Source organism: Aotus nancymaae, unplaced genomic scaffold (assembly GCF_030222135.1).
Source record: "Aotus nancymaae isolate 86718 unplaced genomic scaffold, 86718_ANA_hifiasm-v0.15.2.pri h1tg000059l, whole genome shotgun sequence".
NCBI classification, from domain to species: domain Eukaryota; kingdom Metazoa; phylum Chordata; class Mammalia; order Primates; family Aotidae; genus Aotus; species Aotus nancymaae.
The window spans coordinates 10688474-10710958 of record NW_026988473.1 but is presented as its reverse complement, the minus strand read 5'-3'; the positions used below and the strand labels follow the sequence as shown (position 1 = coordinate 10710958).

The following is a 22485-nucleotide window of genomic DNA, read 5'->3' as shown; positions in this document are numbered from 1 at the left end:
GCATACCATAATCCTTTCAGAGTGATCTGGTACACAATAGTCACTTACAGGAATATATTCATTAATTAAAACCAAAGAATACTGATTGATTGTTCACTCTTTCAGTTTTAGTGTATACACACATCTGACAGTTCCATATTTGAAACAAACTATAGCAACAAATTCTAAAACTTACTTTCTCAATTATGACAAGGGTTTTTCTCCTCTTGTCTCGAACTTGTTTTTCTTTCGTCTCCTAAAAAAGACAAGACTCTTCAATGCAAATTCTTTACCTCTGTTAAAATAATTTACCAAATGTGCATCTGTAGGTTCATTTGTGACAATACTTTGAGAAGATAATTGATTCTCTGAAAGTTAATAATCTAAAACAATCCTATGAACAAAGATCAGAGTTAACTGAATCAACCCACAAACTATCAAATTACATTCAGAGATAGGCAAAGGGTAATCTGGATAAAGAAATCATATGAAATATAACAATCTTTTTTGTTTTTAAACTTTAATTTTAGGTTCAAGGGTACAAGTGCAGGTTATAGGGCACATGTTACATAGGTACACTCGTGTCACAGGGGTTGTATGGATTATTTCATCACTCGGGTACTAAACCTAGTATCCCATAATTATTTTTTTCTGATCCTCTTCCTGAAAATCTTAAAACACATAGGAAATGATAATTTTTTTAAACATCAAACTGCAGTAAAGACATGCTGTTTGTAGCCAGACCTAGCCAGTCCAAAGACTCCTGCCACCCTAATCTCTGCCTGGCTACCTTAGAAATGAAGGTGTTAATATCGCAGCATATCTCTGGAAAACTAGAATGCATAACAAGGTGGGAGGCCCCGGGTTAGACAACAAACAACTCTACCATGCCTGATCTCATTCCATGGTGACCCTAAAAGAAGTGGTCACAAATCAGATGTTCTTCAACAGACAACTGTTTGACACTTACATCATCCTCACTCCGAGATGTCACAACAGCATCAATCATTTTTCGGGGATTATTCACACTAGAAACAGTAAGCTTTCCCAAAGAGCCCTCAAATTGTACTGCAAAGACAAAAAAAAAATTTTCCAACAAAATAAAAAGTCAGCAATGTAGGCAGGCAGTGTTCAAAGATCTTTACTTTCTTCTGTCCTTTATTCATAATCTAATAATTTACAACAAAAGTCAATGTATTATTTAGGCCGGGTGTGGTGAATCACACCTGTTATCCCAGCACTTCGGGAGGCAGAGGCAGGTGGATCACTTGAGGCCAGGAGTCTGAGACCAGCCTGGCCAACGTGGCAAAACCTCATCTCTACTAAAAATACAAAAATTAGCTGGATATGGTGGCACACACCTGTAATCCCAGCTACTCAGGAGGGTGATACATGAGAATCGTTTGAGCCTGGGAGGCGGAGGTTGCAGCGAGCTGAGATTGCGCCAATGCACTCCTGCCTGGGCAACAGAGTAAGAATCTTTTCTCAAAAACAGAAGAAAAAAAAAAAAAGACAAAATCAACCCCTTATTAAAATCTATCCTTTCTCTCTCTTTTTTTGTTGCTGCAATAATTATCACAATAAAAATCTAAAGTATTTCCGTTACTTATTTTAGGGGTACTGAAAATTATAGTACATTTAAAAAATCATGAAATCTCAAGTAGAAAAGGACCTAAAGGACACATGTCAAATCATTCAGTCCAGGCTTGAATAAAGGCTGACTTTTGTATTTATTAAGGATAACAGTACTTTTAAAATCACTTTGAAACATCTTTATAAATCCTTCCACTTATACAAATATCTGTATTTAATCACATCAGCAGCTTCTTAAATTTCTTTTATAATGGGCATTTTTCCTATGAGGACCTTACCTGGCTTATAGGCATGCTCCAGTTTGGCCACCTGAGGGGTGATAAGCTTGGTGCGCTCCTTTTTAGGGCCATCACCTTGTATTTCTTCAGCAGCTGACAGTTTCTCCAGTTTTTCAAAGTAATTCTACCATGAGAAGATGATTTCAGTTGTAACACAAGCATAGAACATGACTGTTCTTTACCATTAAATAATTTATACCAGTGACAGTAACACAAGTTCAACTCTAGAAATGTACTGATCTCTAATTTTGTTAGATTGCTACAAATTTACTCTATCAAAAAAAAAAAAAAAAAAAAAAGCCCAGCCTTCAAGTTAGTTAACACCAATGGAAATTTCTTTAGACTTCCAATATTCTTAATTGAAAAAACAGGCTGGGTGAGACTCAAGCATCTAATCCCATCACTTTGGGAGGCTGAGACAAAATGATCACTTGAGGCCAGAAGTTTGAGACCAGCCCTGGCAACATGGTGAAACCCTGTCTCTACAAAAAATAAAAAACTGAGCTGGGCGTGGTGGCTCACACCTGTAATTCCAGTACTTTAGGAGGCGGAAGTGGGAGGATCACTTCAGCCCAGGAGTTCAAGACCAGCTCAGGCAATATGGTGAGACATCATGTCTACAAAAAACAAAAACAATAGCTGGGTGTGATGGTGCGGGCCTCCCCAGCCCTTTGGGGAGGCTGACATGGGAGGGTCACTTGAGTCCAGGAGGTTGAGGCTGCAGTATGGCACTTCAACCTGGGTGACAGAGGAAGACCCTATCTAAAAACAAAAATAAAAATAAAGAATTAGTGTGGTGGTACACACCCATAGTCCTAACTACTCAGGAGGCTGAGGTGGAAAAACTGTTTGAGCCCATCTTGGCCAGGCTGGTCTCGAACTCCTGACCTCAAGTCATCTGCCCAAACGGGCCTCCCAAACAAGAGTTCGAGGCTGCAGTGAGCTATAACTGGACCACTGCACTCCAGCCTGGCAACAGAGATCCTGTCGCAATCCCACCCCTAACCAAAAACACATATTATTGATGCCAAAAGGGATTTGAAAATATTAGTCTGAGAGCCTCTATATATAAGTGAAAGGCATATAAGCAAACTGTAGTGAATAGCGCAAGAGACTAAGTACCTCAAAAGAGAATTTTACAAATATTTAATTGTACCAATATTTAAATGAGTATCCTTACCAGTGTAAGGGACCAAACTATTATCCACAAAACTAGCACAGAGTATTTACCTGGTAATAAAAATCATCCAGGTAGGGATCAGTGCTTTGCAGTTGCATCATCTGGATTTTAGAGACCCAATCCTTTTCCCTCTGCAACATGAGATTGGCATATGGATCCTTTCGGAGATGATCTTGATGACTGCTCCGGTGACTTCCTCTATCTCCTGCACCATTGAGATTCCGATGCTGACTGAAAAACATACACCATATTCACTCCAAGTGGGCAAATTAATTACGATTTTTAACAACAGATGAATAAACCAGGCCACTTTTTTTTTTTTTTTTTTCCAAAAAAAAAAAAGATTCCCTGGCCAGGCACAGTGGCTCACGCCTATAATCCCAGCACTTTGGGAGGCCGAGTTGGACAGATCACTTGAGGTCAGGAGTTTGAGACTAGCCTGGCCAACATGGTGAAACCCCGTCTCTACTAAAAACACAAAAATTAGCCGGGCACCCACCTGTAATCACTTGAACTCAGGAGGCAGACGTTGCAGTGAGCCGAGATTGCACCACTGCACTCCAGCCTGAGCAACAAGAGCAAGACTCCGTCTCAAAAAAAAAAAAAAAAAAGATTCCCCTTTGCTTTTCTTAAAGGGGGAGTGAAAAAGAACCAAGTCTTAATAGAATTTAAGAGGAAAGAGCTATGCAATAAATAATCAAGAAATAAATCTAAGATCTGAGTATCTTACCATATGCTAAGATACTTTTATATAAGCCTTAGAATAACTCTGTGAGGTAGGTAGTCTTCTCTTCCCTACTTAAGACAACAAACAGATGCCAAGAGAGATCAAATAACTTGTCCAAAGCCATACAGCTAGTGGTGGACTAAGGGATTTGAACACAGGCTGATTTGGTTCTGAAGTCTACATAATTTTTTTTTAACTCATTGAAAATCATGAAATATTTCAAATGCAAAGAAAAAGCCCAGCAAATACTAAAATAAATATCCATTTACCCATCACCTAGACCTAATAGAAAAATATGTATCTGGTCAAATTTGTTTCAAATATTTTAAAGTAATATTAAAATAACACAGTGTTACATTGATAGTCAGATTCCTGTTGTACCCTTCCAGACCCAGTTTTCAGCTTCTCTTCCTTCATAGAGGAACTACTATTATGCCCTTGGTAGGTATCCTCCACGAAATGTTTTTATAATTTTATTACTTGTGTATCTGTCTTTAAATATTACACAGTATTATTCTGTATCCCTTTTAGTTTTACATAAATGGTACATGTAATTCTGATCCCTGCTTCTTTACTCAATATTAAGCTTTTCATATTTATACATGTGGATAATATATACGGGTTTATGGATATGAAGCAAACTTACTTAAAAAAAACACAAAACTAAATAGCATGTTGTTATGTTGTTATACTGTCAAAATTAAAAGCTGAATTAAGAAGCCATAAAGGAGTCGGACAAGTACTTACTTTCTATTCTGTTGCTGTCTCTGATGCAAGAGTCGACGGTGCTGTGGATGAAGGTGAGTTGTGTCCGGTCTAAACATTGGGGCCTGAGATCTAAGAAAAACATAAAAGAGGCTCTCAGTTTTGTCATCCTGATGATTTGAAATTTTAAAGAATGTGTCATTACAGGATAACTTCATACAGGTTAACTTAAGGGACTACAAAAGTCTATTTGGGCCAGTTGCGGTAGCTCACGTCTGTAATCCCAGCATTCTGAGAGGCCAAGGCAGGTGGAATACTTGAGGTCAGGAGTTTGAGACCAGCCTGGCCAACATGGTGAAACCATGTCTCTACTAAAAATACAAAAATTAGCTGGGCATGGTAGCAGGCGCCTGTAGTCCCAACTACTTGGGAGGCTGAGGCAGTAGAATCACTTGAGCCTGAGAGGCAGAGGTTTGTAGTGAGCTGAGATTGCGTGGATCACTGTACTCCAGCCTGAGAGACAGAGTGAGACTCTGTCTCAAAAAAAAAAAAAAAGTCTATTCTAAGGAGACCTTTTAGAAGCAAAAGATAGTCCTATTTTTACATATCTTCCACAAAGACCAAATTCTAAAAGGATGATCATGAAATCTGAGTGAATTAGCAGTAGAGCAGTAGAATTTTTTTTTTTCTTTTTGCTTCTAACTTTTTAACAGAAGTCTAAGTAGATTTAATGTACTCAGCTTCAACTATGTGGGAATGTCATAAAAGATACATGTGTGATAGTTAATATTGCATGTCAACTTGGCTAGGCCTTAATACCCAGTTATTTGGTCAAACATTTGTTTAGATGTTGCTGTGAGGGTATTTTGTATAGATGTGTTTAACATTTATAATCAGTTTACCTTACAAAAGAGATTACCCCTAATAATGTGGGTGGATCTCATCTAGTCAGTTGAAGGCCTTAAGAACAAAAACTAAAGTTTCCCAGAAGAAGGAATTCTGCCTCAAGACTAGAACACAGAAGTCCTGCTTGAGTGTCTTGACTGCTGACTTGCCGTACTTACTTCAAACTCAAGACTGCAACTTGAGCTTTTACCTGTTTCTTGCCTGCTGGTCCGTCCTATGGATTTCGAACTTGTCAGCCTCTACAATCACATGAGCCGATTTCTTAAAATAAAACCTGCTCACATGAACATTCTTGCTCTCTTTCTTCTACTGGTTCTCGTGTTTCTCTTGAAAAATCCTGACTGCTACAATACTATATGTAATAAAACACAACTTCACTGAAACAGGAACTTGAACCCCTGTTGTTATAAAATCAGAGGATAAAAGCAAACAACTTAGCTAGTGTGAAGATTATCTGACATTTTAGCATCTATCCCTTGGTTTTATACCCTCTGGTAATGTGAGGAAAATGTGATTCACAAGAAAGCTGAGAGATTGTCAAATATTTCCGTGTCTGCTAACTTGAGGATCTGATAACATCTTAAAATTTATTAGTTAGCAAATATCAAGAGACTTACAAAATTACACATCCACAATCAAGAGACTTGGCTGACAATCAATAAGCAGCAGCACTGATTTTTGTATACCTTAGGTTTTGCAGGTGAGGTCCTGGACCAGGAGGGTGCTGCTGTGGAGGTGGTGTAGCGGAGGGTGGAGCACTAAAGAAGGCACGGAAGCCTGGTGCTGGGGGAAGCATCTGCCCAACTCGCCCTTGTAGCAACTTGGGATTCATGGCAGCAAGTGGACTACCAACAAATCCAGGGACCCGTGCAAACTGGCTGGGAGACATCCGTCCAGGCGGTAGCTACAAAGAGGAACAAGATTTTAGATTCAGACAATCAGCAAGTCCTCCTGCTTTTCTCTATAGAAAAGTGAATACTGTTTCTATCAATAACTTTGTTTGAAAAAGTAAAGGCAAAAATAATTGTGATTAATAGCAGAAAAAAGGGGCTATCATCTAATAAACTTTAGGAAAGTAGGCGAGTTCTTTATTGGCAGGGCTAATGACAGGCTTACCTGTGCTCCTCCAAGAAGCTGTGCTCTCTGAAGGGGGCTGAGAACAGGAGGAACACTAGGAGGAAAAGGGTGACCCAGGAGGGAAGAGTTCTAAGGTTAAAAAAAAAAAAAAAGAATATACTGTAAAACAGGGGGTACATCAATATAATAAGGAAACTCAGCAGAAATGCAGTATAAACTTGGATATAAAACTCTCAAATTATAGAATCAAGCTCTGGAATATAATAAAAGAAATTATAAAAACACTATGACCATATTACATGAAAATAAAGCAGTAGAATGTGGGACTGAAACAGTAGGGAACCAGATGATCACAATGAGTTTAGATTTTTAAAGATAGGAAAAGAGTTGATGGAAGAAACAACTGTCATCTGACCTGGGGACAATTAGATCCAGAAATTTAAGTAAGGAGATTATAAAGAATAGGTATAATTTTGGAGATATCAGCAAATCTAAATAGTGGGAGTGATCATACAAATAGTGATCAGAAAATACACATTGCACATTTTTGTTAGGCTTACAGTGACATACCGGGACACTGCAGAGCTGGTTTGGAGACATCCTCTCACCATAGGGAGCAGGATAACGCGGTGGCATTGGGGGCCGAACATGGACAGGCTTCGGACACAGAATCTATCAGGACAAACATATATACAACTACACTCAATGAAATCAGTTTTTCTTCCACCTACACTCCCTCCCCTCAAGTACTGGTAGAGACATAGAACTCAATGCAAAGCCCTACTTCTAAGCAAATGGCTATGGCTACAGATTCAAATACAGAACCTTAGGCCACTTTCTCTCACAAATCAAGAAAAGTGTCAGTAGCAACTGAGGAAGATTTAGCTAATTCTCCAGTTATCCCCACCCTTCCATGCTGTCTGAGGGAGGTACCAGCAGATATTCTGACTTGCAAATTCTCTCCAAGAGGATATATTTTGGTAGCACCGAGGGAGAAGGAATGATAAGAAAGCTGGAGGATTAACTAAGTCCTATTCTGAAGCCCCTGTGATATGGCCGCCATGCTCAGCACTTTTGTGATACATTGTGACTCCACCATTTCATAGGATGTTGAGCCTAACTAGGCCATACCAACACCACCCTCCCCCCATACCTTCCAAATTGGCCTTCCTTTTCAGCTGCTGGTTTCAGGTGGAGGAAAGTCTATGGAACAGGACTGCACAGGCTCTAGGGAAAGCAGGGATATCTTAAAGGTAAAAAGGGATGTGGACAATGCTGTGTGTTCCCACTCCCCCCAGCTTTCAGTTATCTCTCTGACAATGTTTTGGGCAGCCAGCAAAACACTTTAAAAAGGATATATGTGCTAAATGTGGCTAACTACCCTTTTTTCTCCCCCAATTAAAAGGCAGCAGCAATAGTAGCATCAAAGGGTATCAGGGAATGTGTCTCTTATTTGTACTAATTTCTCCTCTAACTAGCTGTTTTTCTTTCTAATCTAATGCCTACCCAAAATTTCCACCCTCCACCCAACATCACCAATTTTCCCAATAATTTTGCCCAGATTCCCAACATCCTGGGCTGGGTGCCTGTTAATGAGAGGTACCTGTTGGGTGAAGCTGGGTACAGCCATCTGCTTAGGTGGGGTGCCTATGGGGACAGCTCTAACAGGAGGACTCCCAATGATAGGTGAAGTTGACCGCCTTGGTAATGCACGTTCAGAAAGGTCCCGATCATCTTCTGGACCCTGGGGGGGCCTCTGAGGCAAGGCATATTCTAATACAGACACTGTAGGCATTTCCTAATTGAAGAAGTGGTAAAATAAAATAGAAATTAACTAACTTGATATGTTTTAGTAATCTCTACAGATGCCAAGAATAACTTAATAAATTATTTTTTAAATTTTTACTTTTAGTTCACATATAGTAAAATTCACTTTTTGGAATACGGTTCTCTGAGTTTGGTTAAGTGGCTCATGCCTGAAATCCCAGGGCTTTAGGAGGCTGAGGTAGGAGGATCACTTGAAGCCAGGAGTTTGAGACTAGCCTGGGCAACATAGCAAGACTTCATCTGTACAGAAATAAAAAACTTAGCCAGGCATGATGGCATGCACCTGTAGTCTCAGCTACTCAAGAGGCTGAGGTGGGAGGATCACTTGAGCCTGGTCACTTGAGTTCAAGGTTACAGAGAGCTATGATTGCACCACTGCACTCCAGCCTGGGTGATAGAGCAAGACCCAGTCTCAAAAAAAAAAAAAAAAAAAAAAAAAAAAGAGAGAGAGAAAGAGAGAACAGTTGTATCATTCCCCCCAAACCTTTGTATTGTTCCTTTGTAGTTAATCCCTTCTGCCATGCCCAACCCCTATAGTTTTGCATAGAAATAACTGTTTTTTTTTTTTTTTTTGAGACCAAGTCTCCTTTATCACCCAGGCAACCTCTGCCTCCCAGATTCAAGTGATTCTCCTGCTTCCACCTCCTGAGTAGCTGGGATTACAGGCGCCCACCACCACACCTGGCTAATTTCTGCATTTTTAATTGAGACAGGGTTTTGCCCTGTTGGCCAGGCTAGTCTTGAACTCCTGACCTCAAATGATCCACTTGCCTCAGCCACCCAAAGTGCTAGGATTACAGGCATGAGCCACTGTGCCTGGCTCAGAAATGACTTTTTAAGTGATTCAAATCATAATCATACACTAACAAATTTAAATTCTAATGGCTCTCTTGCAACCTTTACCCTGGAGGCTGAAGAAAGGTATAGCTAAGTACTGGATGCAGTAGTCAACATAATTCTAGCAAATGAAAGACCTGCAAACCCCTTCAAGTAAGGAAAAGATGACAACAGAAACCAACTTAAAATTTTTGGGTACTAGAAATTTTATATAAAGAGAAAGTATTTAATACCTGAGCAAGCAGCGGTCCTCGAATTCGCCTCAGAACTTCAGATCCATCCCAGATACTGGAATTCAGACTTCCTGGTTGAGGCTAACAAAAAAGGAAAACATACATACAAAGTCTGAAATGTTGTATACTCTCTGAGTGACTTATCTGCTGTTGGGGAGCAAGGTTCCAAAAGAGCCTCAAGCTGCTTTAGAATAAGAAATTATAGTGCTCCAGAATATACATTATTCCCCAACTTTAACTGCTATCATCAGGAAATATGTTATTAATTTCCTATGGCATATGTAAAATCTCTCATTAGAGTAGATAAAATAAAATGGCAAAGTTCAATACTTCACTTTAATTTTTAGTCTGCTATAGTTCTCAAATCAGAGTAACTTACTTACTTGTAAAACTGGCCTGGTCTGCACTGCCCTCATGATAGCTGGATCTTCTAGTTCATTTTCAATCACCATCTTACTGAGCCTTTCTGCCAGATTCTCCTCATGGTCACCCAACAAATCCATTTCATCTCTCTCTCCATTGCCTGTTTGTTCATTAACTGCCACTGGTAGCTTTTCTTCCAATTCAGCTAGGCGCTCATGTGCTTCCTGCCAATCATCATCTATAAAATAACACAGTTTCAAGTAAGAAATAGTTCATAGTGGTACAAAAAAGTTTTACACAATTATTCTGTTTTTTTTTTTGTTCTTAAAGACAGAGCCTCACTCTGTCACCCAGGCTGCAGTGAAGTGGTACGATCTCAGCTTATTGCCTCCTCCACCTCCTGGGTTCAAGTGATTCTCCTGCCTCAGCTTCCCAAGTAGTTGGGACTATAGGTGCCTGCTACCATACCTGGCTAATTTTTGTAATTTTAGTAGAGGTGGGGTTTCACCATGTTGGCCAGGCTGGTCTTGAACTCCTGACCGCAAATGATCCACCCACTTCGGCCTTCTAAAATGCTGGGATTATAGGCGTGAGCTACCGCGCCTAGCCTATACAATTCTTCTGCTAACCAAATGAATAACTCCAGAAGATAGGTAGAAAGTTAAGTTTCCACTTAGAAGCAGGAAATAAGGTTTAAACTAAGGGACATATAAAGTGTGCTTTTTACTATTAAAAGCAAATAACATCATACTAGGAATAAAATTCAAGCATGTGGATTAACAGCTTAAAACATTTTCAATTATGCCCAAACCATATTCTGAAACTGTTTCCTAAATTGGTAATAGATATATATATACACTACTACTTACTGATTTTGAGATTCTATGATATTTCAAGCAAAAACTTTAAAGAGAAGTTAAAACTCATAGCATTAGCATACAACTTTCTTTTAGATTATAAGTGCCATCTTCTTTACATGCTTTTGAAATCCATTCATTCCACTCAATTAATATTTGGTAAGCATTTATTATGTGACAAGCCCTATTTTAGATGCATGGGACATATCTATGTGCAAAAAGAGACAGAGATTCATCCTTCGTAAAACTTTCATGCAAGCAGGAAAGAGAGAGATAACAGACAATAGCATAATGATTAGATATTACACTCTAAGATGAAATTGCTATAGGAATATAAAGGAAGAAAGGCAGATTGAAAATTTAAATAGATGGTCAGAGGTAGGCCTCATTGAGAAGATGACATTTGAGCAAAGATTCTAAAGAGTAAGAGAGTTAGCAATTTGGGTATCTGGGAGAAGAGGGTTCCAGGCAGAGGGACAGTCAGTATAAAGGCCTGAAAGTGTGCGATTGATAGTTTTGAAAAAGGCAAGGAGGACTGTGTTTGGAATGGAATGAGGCAGGTGGGGAGAATAGTACAAAAAATGAGGTCAAAAAGTCATGAGGAGGGAGCTCATTTTGCGCTGCTATGAATGAAATGAGAAGCCAATGGAAGTCTTCATTTGGCTTAACTTTTAAAAGAATCACTAGCTGCTGTGCTGAAAACAGGCTGAGCAAGAGGAAGGGGTAGTTCCCCTTTTATTTTAACTATGTCTGCTATTACTGCACACTACTATACAGTCTGTAGCACTGACACTAAGGTTGTTTTTGCATTTGGCATGTTGGCATCATTTTTTTTTTTTTTTTGAATCCCATTACAGTACAGATTACAATCTTCAGAATCCTCTATCAGCCACTCTGGAGCTAGACCTTACTTCCACTACATCTTACTCCAGTTTTCTCCAATCTTATCATTCCATTCTGCTTCCATCATGAAAGCTATACTCACAGTTTTGCTCCTTTCAGTATCCTTTTTTATTTTATTTTTTTTATTTATTTATTTATTTATTTTTTTTTTTGAGACGGAGTTTCGCTCTTGATACCCAGGCTGGAGCGCAATGGCGCGATCTCGGCTCACCGCAATCTCCGCCTCCTGGGTTCAGGCAATTCTCCTGCCTCAGCCTCCTGAGTAGCTGGGATTACAGGCATGCGCCACCGTGCCCAGCTAATTTTTTGTATTAGTAGAGACGGGGTTTCACCATGTTGACCAGGATGGTCTCGATCTCTTGACCTCGTGATCCACCCGCCTCGGCCTCCCAAAGTGCTGGGATTACAGGCTTGAGCCACCGCGCCCGGCCCTTTTTTATTTTTTGAGACAGAGTCTCACTCTGTCACCCAGGCTGGAGTGCAATGGCATGATCTGGCTCACTGTAGTCTTGACCTCCTGGGCTCAGGCAATCCCCCTACCTCAGCCTCCCAAGTACTGGAACTACAGGTGTGTACTATCACACCAGGCTAATTTTTGTACTTTTTGTAGAGTCAGGGTTTCCCTATGTTGCCCAGAGTGGTCTTGAACTCCTGGGCTCAAGCAATCCACCCCCAACGGCCTTCCAAACTGCTAGGATTACAGGCAGAAGCCACTGCATTGGCTTTTATTTTCAGGTATTCAAATATGAAACTTCTTCCTCCTCATTGGATCTACTCCTAAATAATCCTTTCATTTTATTCCTTCCTTTATCCTCATCTAAATAACTACTTTCTAACCCACAAAAGGTATTATTTTGTATATGTTATATGGCATTCTTTTTTTAGTTACATGTTTTATATGTTTTATAAAATTCAACAGACAGGGATAACAGATAATTTCCTTTATAACCAACATAGAAACAGAGACTTTCTTTTTTCTGCTTTCAAACAAAATACATGTTAAAAAATTCAAACACCATAAACACACTTTCATACTTTTATGTGAAAGCTCCCTGTAATTCCATAGCTGTGTTAAGTTTTAAACACTTTTAAGCTGTGTGAAGTTTATAAAGTTAACTTGATTCTTTTTATTTAAGCAATATGTCTTGGACATCTTTTCATGCATGCATACACAGGTATAACTACTGATATTATCTCATTCTTTTTAAAACCTACATAAGATTTCATTTTATTGCTAAACCTATAATGTAATTTATCCCTTACTGGTAAACATTTGAATTATTTACAATTTTTCAATATGATAATTAATACTGTAATAAACATACATATCTTAACATTTTATGTGACTATTTAAATAGACTAATTTTCTTTTAGAATCAGACTATATTAACAGTTAAATTTTGCTATTTTTTACCATACGACGATGTGTCACATAACACTAGTGACCCAAAGAGTGAGGGAAGTGGGGCTTTCAAATGTTTAATTTTGGTATCATAGGACACACTGCTTAGTTTGGGGGCACTGAGGTAGACTGAATTTATTAGTTGTGGTAAAGGGATTCCTTAAATTGTGGATCACTTTGCCGTCACTGGGATAAAGTTTGTGGGCAAAAGCTATAAAAATATCCTTAGTTAAGCCTCTGGGACATGGGTCTTCTTTCTAATTATGTGGTATTTTCTTTCCCACCCAACAGCTCCCTCTTACTTGAGTGACTAGTCAGGCAGCACTCTTCCTTTAAACTGTCACGTTACAGAAAAGAATTTAAGGTAGCCATTTTATGATGATGGTCTCTGATAAGCCTACCCTGTTTGTGTTCCAAAAAATGAAAAAATCCACTTTAAATGAAAATTACAGTATTAATCTAAATGACTAGTCATCTGAAAGAAAATATTTAAATAATAATGTAATTAAATACCAACTGTGACATTCATATTTCTGTCATCCTCGGTAAGGAACAGTAAGCTGAGACAGGATAAATTGTTTTTTTGCAATTTTACTAACTTAGCAATGCCATAAGAATGGGAATCTATCATCTGGAATTGAGGGATTTGTAAAAACATTTATTTCCCAAATTTAAGTTCATTTGTTAGTGGACTGGTTCTAACACAGTAGAGCTCTAACTTGCATGCTTTTCCATCACTACTTCCCACGGTCATGCTTGCTAACTTTACCAAATCCTATCAAATATGGATAATCTATTTCCCTTAATAATAACATTTTAAAAATATTGGTTAAGTAGCCATATTCTGTGAGAATAAATCTGTGGTGAATTGACTGTTACATTTTCAAACATGTAAGCAAAGGAATCTATGCCATCAAATACCATCATCATGAAAATTATCTAAAGTAGTATCTCAGAGATCTTATGCCCTTACTATAAAAGAATATTTTACCCTGTATCTTTTTCAAATGACTGAAAAATATAGTTACTTAGATATGCCAATACTTGACCTGAATCCATTACTGGTCAAAATGATAAAAGATGGGCAAAAGAATAACAGAGAAATGAAGGGAAAAAGATTATCTTTAATAACGAACTAACCTATACCCTGATGTGGGTTACTGAATTCCTGGTTGCTTCTATAAACTTAAACTTGTAATCACAATCCCTGAAGCCTGTCTCAGGGATAGTTTTGAACGAAAACAAAATAAAAAGGAAGTAGAAGTGATTTAATTTTAAGACAATCCCAATCTCTAAAGACTATAGTAGCTATCAATAAAAGGGAGGTAGAAAGAAGGTTGATTCCTTCCAAGTGGAGGGAGGAGAATTCCAAAGACTCCCCAACAACTATTTTAACATAACTGGTAGTTTACAGTAATTGTATTTATAGTTACTCAACCCATCACTCTTCCTCATTTGTTAAAATGAGGATAATAATAGTACCTATCTCACAAGGTTGCTGTGAGGATTAACAATATATGTAAAACATTTAGAATGGTGCCTAGCACATAATAAGCACCATGTAAGTGTAAGCTTTTATTTTTAGAGAATGAGTTGGGATTACAACACTATTTATTGCTCTACGATGATGCAAACATTTTTTCATGCAGAAGACAGTGACTAGTTTCTTAAGGAAAGGTCACCATTTGTAGCTAGTGACCTGAAATGTCCACTGTACTAGCAGGTATTATTCAAGATGCCCACTATATGAATTAAAAATCATAAAATCAAAACAAATGTCAAAGATCTGACGTTTCACCTCCTGATTTAAACTCTCTATACCAGCTTATATCGAACCGTAGAGGAGTATCAAAGAAGTCACAGGTTGACTTGGAAAACAATTTTCTTTTTATAGTATTTATACCAAGCAGTTATGAGGAATGAAGATCTTCACTTTGCAATTCAAGTACATTACACTCTCAAGGGAAAGGCTCACCTTTGGAAATCTTTTCTCCATTATAAACTTTCTTGGTGGAAGTCCTTTCTAATTATCCTTTGGCCCTAAGGTACAAAGTGGGCTAATCATATGCCATTTCACTGCCTTTACTTTGTACTCTCTGTTCGTTTACTGTGCAAAACGAATGGCTTTTTCAGCATGTGTGCACTTTACTTCATTCCCATCATATAAAATATAGTTCTGCACACTCTAACATCCTTTTAAGGCAATGTTATCCCCATCTTATGAGAAAAAATAGAAACTCGGGAAAAAAAGACTGTCCATAGCACTCTGGAAGTCAATGAGGAGGCATGACTCTTCTCTTGTCCAGGTTGAAAACTGAGACTGTGGTACTATTCTGCCTCATTTTAATAATGTCTATAAATCAATTCTGGTTAATTCATTTTAATATTGAGGAATGTATTGAAAAAAACGGTAACACGAGCACATGTTGGTAGCTTCTATGGTATTCTATTTTTAAATTATGTGATAATTAATTTTTTAGAGACAAGGTCTCCCTCTGTTACCCAGGCTAAAGTGCAGTGGCACCATCATAGCTGCTGTATCTCTGAACTCCTGGGCTCAAGGGATCTTCCTGCCTCAGTCTCCTAAGTGGCACGTACCACCATGCTTGGCTATTTTTCAAAAAAAATTTTGTGGCAAAAGAGTCTTACTATGTTGTCCAGGATGGTCTTGAACTCCTGGCCTCAAGTGATCCTCCTGCCTTGGCCTCTCAAAGTGCTGGGGAGCCGTGGGCTTGAGCCACCACAAATAGCTTACTGTGTTCTCTTGGTTGTCACTAAACTATCTTCCAAATATAATTTGCAATTCACATCAGTTTCCTGCTTTTTTAATTCTACTCTACATCTCTTTGCCTGTGATCTCCATGGAGAGAGAATAGCATCTTGGATCATGATTACTTCTGGACAAACTCATCTCCTAACCTATGGCTATAATCCAAAAGGCCTCTGATTCCCTTCCATATGAATCTAGCTTCTACTTTCAACACTTTTCTCGCTGCTTCTCTAATCATGACAAAGTTTTAGTTACTGAATTTTACAAATGACTGACAATAGTAAAACGTCTTTATTTTTGCTAGTTTATTCAATTCAGTATAAGCTTTAAAAAATTTATTAGGTCCCGCAAAACCAGTGCCCATTATAATACTTTAAAGCCTCTTATTTCTTTTTGATACTTAACATCTTGGGTTTACCAACTATTGCTAACTTTCCTTTTCTTCCTTATGACTTAACTTGGAGTTTTCTTGCACAGACAGAAGTGCTGTAACTCCAAAGGAATCATACATATTTATACATTTGAACATAAACACTGTTATTGCTGCTTTCAGCACCAAGTCTAAGCAAACACATCTGCATTGACTCTTACCTATTCAGTTGCTTAAAAATATAGTTTCGGCCAGGTGCAGTGGCTCATGCCTGTAACCCCAGCACCTGGGGAGGCCGAGGCGGGATCAGTTGAGGTCAGGAGTTCATGACCACCCTAGCCAACAGGGCAAAACCCCATCTCTACTAAAAATACAAAAATTAGCTGGGCACCTGTATTCTCAGCTACTTGGGAGGCCGAGGCAGGAGAATTGCTTGAACTAAGGAGGCAGAGGCTGCAGTGAGCGGAGATCATGCTACTGCCCTCCGCTTAGGTGACACAGCAAGACTCTGTCTCAAAAAAAAAAATTTATATGTATATATATAATATATAGGTATATAGTTTAAAAGTTTAAATTTTGGGGCCGGGCGCGGTGGCTCACGCCTGTAATCCCAGCACTTTGGGAGGCCGAGGCGGGTGGATCATGAGGTCAAGAGATTGAGACCATCCTGGTCAACATGGTGAAACCCCATCTCTACTAAAAATACAAAAAATTAGCTGGGCATGGTGGCGTGTGCCTGTAATCACAGCTACTCAGGAGGCTAAGGCAGGAGAATTGCCTGAACCCAGGAGGCGGAGGTTGCAGTGAGCCGAGATCGCGCCATTGCACTCCAGCCTGGGTAACAAGAGCGAAACTCCGTCTCAACAACAACAAAAAAAAGTTTATATTTTAACTTATTACTCCACTTGTTTTACACCTGTTCTAAGTAACGTGTATCCTCAAACTTTATCATATAAGCTTGCTTCCTAAATTTTCAATCTTGGTATTTAAAACTGTGGCCTGTAAGCTTAGTTTGACTTTTTAGTGTTTAAATTTTTTTTCAACTCTTAAAATATGTATCTATAGACTAGGCACAGTGGCTCAGGCCTGTAATCCCAGCACTTTGGGAGGCAGAGGCAGGCAGATCACAAGGTCAGGAGTTCGAGACCAGCCTGGCTGATGTGATAAAACCTCGTCTCTACTAAAAATACAAAAATTAGCTGGGTGTGGTGGTGGGTGCCTATAATACCAGCTACTCGGGAGCCTGAGGCAGAACTGCTTGAACCCGGGAAGTGGAGGTTGTGGTGAGCCAAGATTGCCCCACTGCACTCCAGCCTGGGTAACAGAGCAAGACTCCATCTCGAAAAAGAAAATAAATAAATAAAAATATGTATCTATATCCAGGGATGGACAAAATTTCATCTGTGCATACTTTTCTAACCTATGAGGCCTTTCTTCCACCAAAATTCTTGGTATAAAAAGCTTTGTATTTTGTTGAAAATACTGTAAGTTGCAAACTTACATAATATACTACTGATAGACTAAATTTTAAAACACATATGCCCACATACTAGAGTCTGAGTTTTCTACTAGTACACCAGTTTTCCTTAAGTTATATGTTATACAAGTTGGAAGGAGGCAGGGAAAAGAAAAAAAAAAAAAGAAAGTTATATGTTATACAAATAAAAATTCCTCTCATCTAGGATTAGTTTAAATCTCTCTTAAATGTTTACTTCTCTAAACATTTGAATCCCTCATAGGTGCAACCTGTAGTCATAGATCATATAGCTGGAAGGGGCAAGGCTTACAGAATACCTGATTTTATAGGTGAGGCAAAAAGAGACCCAAAGGAGCAGGGTAGATGCTGCTTCCAGTGAAGAATGAACTATTCTGACTAAGATGAGGAACAGAAGAATACCTTGCCAAGTTAGTGAATGAAGTTACCCCTAATAAGATAAAGCAATTCTAAAAGACAGCACTTGAAAACAGCAATAGGCCAAGATGATATTATAAGAGAAAGATGTCACTCACCAACTGCACCTGACCCAAATGTATCATCATTGAATTGATCAATCTCTTCATCTTCTTCTCCAAGTCCCTGAAATGCATCTTCATCTTCATCCAGAGGACAATCCTCCAAAGACTAAAAAAAGAGAAAAGACATTATTTATTTATGAAATTCACACCCTCATTTTAAAAAGGTTCTAAAAATGTTCATCTTACCTTCTTAATGAACATAACTGCTTCATTATGACTTTTTGTAAAGATGGCATTTTTTTCTCTACTTCCCAATTTCCCTGACACTTGAAGATTTCATCATCTTTCTTTCACTTTCTATTTCCTATTCCTTATTTCATTTAATTCTTGCCTCCCCCTACAGCATTCCACTTCTCTACAGCAGCTGCTCAATGCAACCAAGAAATTAAGCACATAACTTCCCTTACATCACTGGTTGGAATAGTGATGACGACTAATAATGAACCCTTTATTTTCTTGAATCTTTATGTATCTTTTCCAGCAAAATTCTCATCTTTCTCATTATATTCATACCATCTTTTCAACTATTAGTCCCTTTTAAAGCTTTGTCTTCATTTTCCATCTTTCTTATCTTTCCTATAGGCCTAAACTCCAGTGATTAAACAGAAAGCTAAGTCTTCAACTACAATTCAATGAACTCTGGAAAGCTGTGATACAAGTTCAAGTTCTGGCTCCATTCTTCCAATCAGTGTGAACATGGACAACTCAGAAAATTTCTAATTAACTCGTCGAATACTTTTTAAGAACCTACTGTGTCTAAGGCTCTGTGCTAGGCTGTAAGGCTCAGTCTCTTATACTGTAATGCAGAGACAAAACCAACTATGGCAGAGAGTTGTGATGATCAAAGCAGGCAAAGATTACGGATTATCGAACAAAGTCACCACATCTTAGGTGTGTTCTATTTTCCCCCCTCACTTCAATTTTACTCAACTGATTTATTCTCCAAGTTTTCCTTTCAGTTTGGTCTTGGATCGTTCCTATCAAGCATACCTGTCCTCAATTTTCAAAAATTCAGAATCAGAATTCCATATTCTATCAGTAGGTACTTTTGTGATATACCTTGCCAGGCTACCTCTTAGCTACCCTGTTTACAAAAGAAAGATGGGGTCAAAGGGTGTTATTCTCATCCCCCGAGCCCTTCCAGACTCATGCAAATCAGGCATGCAACTGCCTCCTTATCAGAGGCAACTTCCAGCAGTAGTCCCTTCCAGATCACAATGATCTTCTTAACCAAATCACTGCTTTTCAAAATTAAAAATTCTTAAGGATCATTTACATCAGTTTTTTGAAGCTACAAATCGAGAAAGTCTACGTCCAGAGATTAGGAGTCGCTTAAGGTCATAGAGTGAGCTGGTGACAGGGTCAGTGCTGTCTGTTGCTATTGCTACATTCCCGGGACCTTCACCAAACCTAGGTCTTCCGGCACTAGCCCCGAAGGAACTTCGGCAGGACACGCCCCCCTCCCAACTCGGAGCCCTCTTTAGTAAACGGGCTGGGGCCCTAGTCCAAGGGCAAGCCCAGGACCCCTTGACCTGATGGTAGCCTGTGTGAATAGGATGTGTGTCAGTGTAATTTGAGTGGGGGTGGGTGGTGGGGTGGTTCCGGGTCCAGGGCGGGAAACTCGGCTCTGGGAATTCCCGAGTGACTCTTAAGAAAAGCTCCCGGAGAGATGCATTGCTCTACCTTCCACGGCTCCTCTAGGGCTGGGGGCTGGGGTGTGGTCTGGTTGGTTACAGCACTTAACGGGCCCTCCCTACCCTAAAACGGAGGCCAACTTTCCCCATCCGCAACTAATGGGAGTGTCTCGACCCCTGAAGCCAGCTCCCAGCCCTAGGATTAGACCCGCAACCCCAGGCCAGTCGCGCCCCTCTAGGTCCTGAGACTCCCTCAGCCCGCCCCTTGCCCCGTAAGAACTCGGGACGGGCGCGAGAAGGGTGAGAGAAAGGGGCGCGGAAGGGAGGGAGGGGTCACTTCCGGTCGCGACAGCTCACCTCGTAGCGGAACATTCTTGGGGAGGGGGGGCAGGGAGCGGGGAGGGGAGTGGGGGAGGGAGGGAAGAAGCGCTGACTCCTCGAGCTCCTCCGCGCGCGGGTCCTCCACCGGCTCGCGACCCCTGGCCGCCGCCGTACGCCGGAGCGTGCGTGGGGACGTGCGCAGGCGCGCCTCAGGCAGGGCGGCCACCCTCTCTGCGCTTGGCGGCGGCGGCTGCGCGGGGACAGATTTGGCGTCCCGCTTCCTAGTCTCAGCGGCGGGAAGGAGATCCCGTGGCGAGATACTGCGCACGCGCTATCTGTCGTGGGCTGCATGCCGATCAGGGTTTGCAACTCCGCCCCCACCGCCCGGCGCTCGGCTCGGAGCTGAGGGGCCGGTCACGAGTTCTCTGTCACCCGCGGGGCGGTGAAAACCCTTGTGATTGTCACAGGATACGGCTCTGAAGATTCCTGGGCTTAGCCTGGACTGCGAGACATGGAGCAGGGTCTTCGGACCGGGGTACGCCGCTGGGTGACGCCACTTCCTTAGAAGATCGAGCCCAGAGAGGAATGTGTCCAGCTTAGAAGCTTCGGCCCCCTGGTTCCTGAATTCTGTTAGATGGTTTGTTACCTCTAGCACATTCCATGACCTTCTTGCCCGTTTGAACTCATGGAACAGTATTTTTTCCCTTCAGACAAAACTTGCACCACAAAGAATGAATTCTTATGGGTTTCGCAATCCGTTTCTTCTCCGGTTGTCCTAAAATTCAGCCTCGCCTCGGAATGGCATACAGTAAATTCCCTAAATATTAGTGTGTCTGGATCATTTTGAGTAGCAGACACATTGAATTTGTAAAGAAAAATTCTGGGTGGGAGTTGGTGCTACTGGCTGGGAAACTTTGGGCAACTTACCTAAACCTCTCTAAGCCTTAGTTTCTTGTAAAATAGGTATAATTACACCTGCCTCATGATGCTAACACTACTACTAACAATTGAAGGCCGCCGGGGACTGCCAGGCGCTTTATATGGATTATTTCATTGAATCCTTCCTTATGTGCTTCCCATGAGGTAGGTACTGTTATTTTCTCACTTTGTAGTTGAGGAACTTGAGGATTAGCGACATTAACTAGTGTGCCTCCAACCACCCAATAGCTAGTGGCAAAACTAGCAGCTGAGATTTTTGTCTGATTGTAAAAAACCCAGTGTCTTAATAACTGTGCCAAAATAACAAAAGCAAATGTGGACATGGGCCAGGCCTGAACTTTAAAGAAGTGGAGCAGGCCAGGGACAAAATGTTTTATTGGTTTTCAGGCATGCGTGGAACATTATAAAACATCAGGTACTAAGTAACAGTAGATCTTAATAATTACCAAAGAATTGGTGCCATGTAGACCAAGGGTTAGCAGACTATGGTCCACAGTTGAATCTGGCCAGCAACCTCTTTTTGTAAGGGAAGCTTTATTGCAATACAGCCAACCTCATTTATTTACATATTGTCTTTGGTTGCTTTAATGTTACAAAGTCAGAGTTGAATCGTTATGATGGATCCCATGTGGCCTGTAAAGTATAACATATTTATTGTTTGACCCTTTACAGGGTTTGCTGATCTCTGATCTTGCAGATCATGTTTTCTGGTCATTATGTAAGATATCAATAGTAAAAGCAGACTAGGAAAAAAGTCTTATATTTTCAGAAATTTCAATGAGAGAAAATAATGGAAAGCAAAAAATACTTAAAACGAAGTGATAAACGTATTAATATATCAAAACTTTTAGGACACTGCCAAAACAGTATTTATATAAGAAAATAGGGGCTCTGTGTGGTGGCTCACACGTGTAATCCCAGCACTTTGGGAGGCTGTGGTGGGTGGATTGCTGTAGCTCAGGAGTTCCAGACCAGCCTAGGCAACGTGGCAAAACTGCATGTCTACAAAAAATACAAAAATTAGCTGGGCTAATGATTTTATTAGCTGCTCTGTATTATTTCTGGTGCTGGTGGTGTGCGCCTGTGCCTGTAGTCCCTGTAGCTACGCGGGAGACTGAGGACAAAAATAGGGAAGCCTGAATATAAATGAACTATAGAATAAACTCAAAGAAACTACAAAGAAAGAAATGCTGCAGAGTAGGAATTAAAGGATCAGAAAACAAGGTGTCATAGACAGGATCAACAAAATTTCCCATTTTCTCTTACACAACACCTGTCTGTAAGGGGGACTGAAAGTCCTTTTAAAAGAATAATTTATTTTTAGGCCAGACATGGTGGCTCACGCCTGTAATCCCAGCACTTTGGGAGGCTGAGGTGGGTGGATCACGAGGTCAGGAGTTTGAGACCAGCCTGGCCATCATAGTGAAACCCCATCTCTACTAAAAATACAAAAATTAGCTGGGCATAGTGGCGCATGCCTGTAGTCCTAGCTACTTGGGAGGCTGAGGCAAGAGAATCACTAATCACTTGAACCCAGGAGGCGGAGGTTGTGGTGAGCCGAGATCACA

At 40.2% G+C, this 22485-nt stretch overlaps 1 protein-coding gene across 2 annotated transcripts in view; it reads right to left on the bottom strand.

The window, feature by feature from the left end:
* Positions 1–20044, bottom strand: part of PATL1 (PAT1 homolog 1, processing body mRNA decay factor) — a 33417-nt gene extending 13373 nt beyond the window's left edge. The window contains exons 1-13 of one of the 2 annotated variants that reach the window (XM_012454310.2): positions 20015–20044; positions 18018–18129; positions 9726–9943; positions 9343–9423; positions 8049–8243; positions 7016–7117; positions 6485–6574; positions 6055–6272; positions 4505–4594; positions 3081–3261; positions 1851–1974; positions 950–1047; positions 176–235 (exon numbers count right to left, since the gene is read on the bottom strand). In XM_012454310.2, the coding sequence (XP_012309733.1) occupies positions 176–235; positions 950–1047; positions 1851–1974; positions 3081–3261; positions 4505–4594; positions 6055–6272; positions 6485–6574; positions 7016–7117; positions 8049–8243; positions 9343–9423; positions 9726–9943; positions 18018–18129; positions 20015–20029 (1584 nt within the window). In that variant the 5' untranslated portion in view covers positions 20030–20044. Of the gene's footprint in view, positions 1–175; positions 236–949; positions 1048–1850; positions 1975–3080; positions 3262–4504; positions 4595–6054; positions 6273–6484; positions 6575–7015; positions 7118–8048; positions 8244–9342; positions 9424–9725; positions 9944–18017; positions 18130–18209; positions 18691–20014 lie in introns of those variants that run through there. The other variant, XM_012454311.3, reaches the window with a different exon arrangement.
* Between the last annotated feature and the right edge of the window lie 2441 nt (positions 20045–22485).